The sequence below is a fragment of the Pinus tabuliformis genome, chromosome 3_2 (genome assembly GCF_031772625.1).
Source record: "Pinus tabuliformis cultivar Carrire ecotype Pingquan chromosome 3_2, CPIR1, whole genome shotgun sequence".
Lineage (NCBI taxonomy): Eukaryota > Viridiplantae > Streptophyta > Pinopsida > Pinales > Pinaceae > Pinus > Pinus tabuliformis.
This window is the reverse complement of record NC_142302.1, coordinates 859264337-859267560: the sequence shown is the minus strand read 5'-3', so window position 1 is coordinate 859267560 and position 3224 is coordinate 859264337. Positions and strand designations below refer to the sequence as shown.

The following is a 3224-nucleotide window of genomic DNA, read 5'->3' as shown; positions in this document are numbered from 1 at the left end:
CTCCCCTCATGAAGATTCTCCCCTTCAACTGCCGTGGGTTTGCTAGTTTAGACAAAAAACTAGCGCTTAAGAGACTGCTCTTAACATCTCTGCTGGACATTATTTTTCTTCAAGAAACACTCTGTCAGGTCGAACCGCTCACCCATACCCTCACTTCCTGGTTACCTAACTGGACCTTCCATGCACTAGATGCATCCGGTCGATCAATGGGTTTGGCCATTGGGGTCAATAACAGAGCTGCGGAAGTCTGGAATATTTTTGGAGGGAGAGGTTTCATTGGTCTAGACATTAGTTCGCATTCTGTAGAAAGGGACATCAGAATCATCAATGTCTATGGCCCTTGTGCTGACCGTGCCAACTACTGGCGGTCCTTACTTGAATCAGAACTATTCCATGCAGACAACATTATTCTTGGAGGGGATCTAAACTTCTCCCTTGGTTTCAGTGAGTCATGGGGGCACCTAGCACAGGTTGACTCCCTAACAAATACTATGTCAGGCCTTCTAGAGGAACATCAATGGGTGGATATACCGTCTGCTAGGCTACAATATACCTGGTCAAATAACAGAAGTGGAGATCAAAGTCTGGCCAGGAGACTCGATAGATTTCTTATCAAGGAATCTTTGTTTAATAACCTCCCCAGAGTTCGTCAATGGGTTGGATTAGGAGGCATATCAGATCATCGGCCTATTTTCTTAGAAGCAGAGGACAACAACCACAAAATCAAAAGCCCATTCAAGTTTAATGCCTCTTGGCTCCAAGACCCATCTTATATCCAATTGGTCCATAATTACTGGCAAACCAATCTCATCAGGGAAGACGAGGATATCTCAGTGGGTTTTGTTAGGAATCTTACAGAACTCAAGCAGATTACTAAAAACTGGGCTCATCAAAAACGCATCCAAGATAATCAGACCCTAAAAGAGGCAGAAAGGGTCATTGCAGAATTTGAAGATTCGTCAACTGGGACCTTCCTCTCCCCTGAAAGTAAGGAGAATTACACCTCTCTCATTGCAAAACGCTCACAAATCCTGAGAGAAAGAGAAGAAAGTTGGAGGCTTAGAAGCAGAGCTATTTGGCTCACGGAAGGGGATGCCAATACTAAATTTTATCATAAATTTTCTAATGGCCGAAAAGTTATCAATACTATCTGGGAGTTAAAGAACGACCAAGGGCATCCTATTACTTCATAGCAGAACCTGGCCAGGCTGGCCACAGAGCACTTTAGAGTTATTTATAAAGCTCCTGAAGAAGTTAATATCTTAGAAATCATGAGGGTGGTCGAACTCTTCCCTAGATATATAGAACAGGAAGAATCTGAGAAACTTCAGAGGGAAGTGACCATGGCAGAATTGGAAGCTACACTGAAATGGCTCAAAAAAGATAAAAGCCCTGGCCCAAATGGATGGACCATTGAGTTCTACCTCGCTTTCTTTGAAATCCTGGGCAACGACCTTCTGAAGATTGTTGAGGACAGCAGAAGGTGAGGTAGAATATCCTCTGCCATTAAATCCACTTTCATCACTCTCATCCCAAAAACAAATGCGCCGAGCACTTTCGATGACTTCCGCCCCATCTCTCTCTGTAACTGCCTCTACAAGATCATAGCCAAGACCATCGCCAACCGCCTCAAGCCCATTCTCTCGCATCACATATCCTCAGAACAATTTGCTTTCCTTCACCACAGACAGATCCACGAGGCAATTGCCACTGCCCAAGAACTAATGCACACCTTGCAGATCAAAAAGCAAAAAGGAATGATTCTAAAAGTGGATCTGTCCAAGGCATTTGACAGAACGAACTGGTTATACTTGAGGCTGTTGCTTACTCATCTGGGGTTCCCCTATGACTTCATCAAATGGACTATGAGCTGCATCACTGATGTATCCTATAGTGTTTTACTAAATGGGGAAGCTACCTCTTTCTTTACTTCTGAGAGAGGACTCAGACAGGGATGTCCGCTCTCACCTCTGCTGTTTTTACTTATTATGGAAGGTTTAAGTAGAGTTATCTCATCTGCTCGTGACAGGCATCTTTTGTCTGGCATTAAACTTGCGGATAACTTCTACCTCACTCATCTATTATTTGTTGATGACATCCTGATCTTCTTGAATGGCAGTATTGGGGACTCCACTACCCTTCATAACTCCATTCTTCTCTTCCAGAAAGCTACAGGTATGAGGATCAACGATAATAAATCCACGATTACTACATCTGGCTGTTCTATACATGAAACTGCCTTTGCTACTCAACGCTTTCCCTTTACCAATTTGGCCCTATTGGATGGTATAAAGTACCTTCGTTTCAGATTGAAACCTAATGGCTACAGAATAGCTGACTGGTTATGGCTCATAGCTAAAGTGGAAAAGAGACTCTAGGTATGGTACCATAGATATCTCTCCCGTGTTGGCAGACTGATCCTCATAAAAGCTGTGATCGAAGCCACGCCAGTCTACTGGATGGCCCTTACCTAGATACCTAAGGGCATCTTGAACAGGTTACAACATATATGCAGCAGATTTCTTTGGAAGGGTCATCAGCCAGGAAGACTATTTGCTTGGGTCAAATGGGACACCATCGCCAAACCGAAGCGCTGGGGGGGTTGGGGTATTAAGAGGCTCGACCTATTCTCCAGGGCACTGGCTGCCAAACTTGGGTTGCAGCTCCTCACCTCTGATGGACTATGGACACGGGTAGCATATACGAAATACATCAAGCCCCTGAACGTGTTGGATTGGATTTGCACTCAACATGGAACAAATCATAACATATCCATCATATGGAAGGCGGTTATTAGTACCTGTTAGCTACCTATACCAATAGGTTTCATATTTCATGATTGGCAAAGAAAGTGCCAAATATGCTCTGCTTTGGTGATGCAAAGATCCCATATTTCCAAGAGAAGACAACATGTGTATATAGCTTGATGTTGACTAAATTTTGATGGGTGGTCCAACGACTTAATCTGGATCATGCCATGTTTTAATTTTATGTTGTAGAATAGAGAAAGAAGTCTATCCAAACTGTTTAATCTTGGCAGACCAGTAGCTAGGTAGAGAAGTAAGGTTCCCAACTGCTTAATCTGGGACCTTGGAAGCAATAAGGGTAGTCCTAGATAGAAAATCAAAAGAAAAAGCCAAAGAAAAGAAAAGGCACATAAGGGTCTGCAAGTCTAAGTGCACCCTCCATGAAGAAACAAAAAAATGCTAGGCAAGTAGATGGGT

The 3224-nt window shown here is 43.3% G+C and overlaps 1 protein-coding gene across 1 annotated transcript; it reads left to right on the top strand.

The window, feature by feature from the left end:
- Positions 1-206: 206 nt before the first annotated feature.
- LOC149183374 (uncharacterized) lies at positions 207-1193 on the top strand. Its single transcript, XM_089414929.1, has one exon. It carries the CDS (start codon positions 207-209, stop codon positions 1191-1193), a length of 987 nt encoding a protein of 328 aa, XP_089271055.1.
- Positions 1194-3224: the final 2031 nt, after the last annotated feature.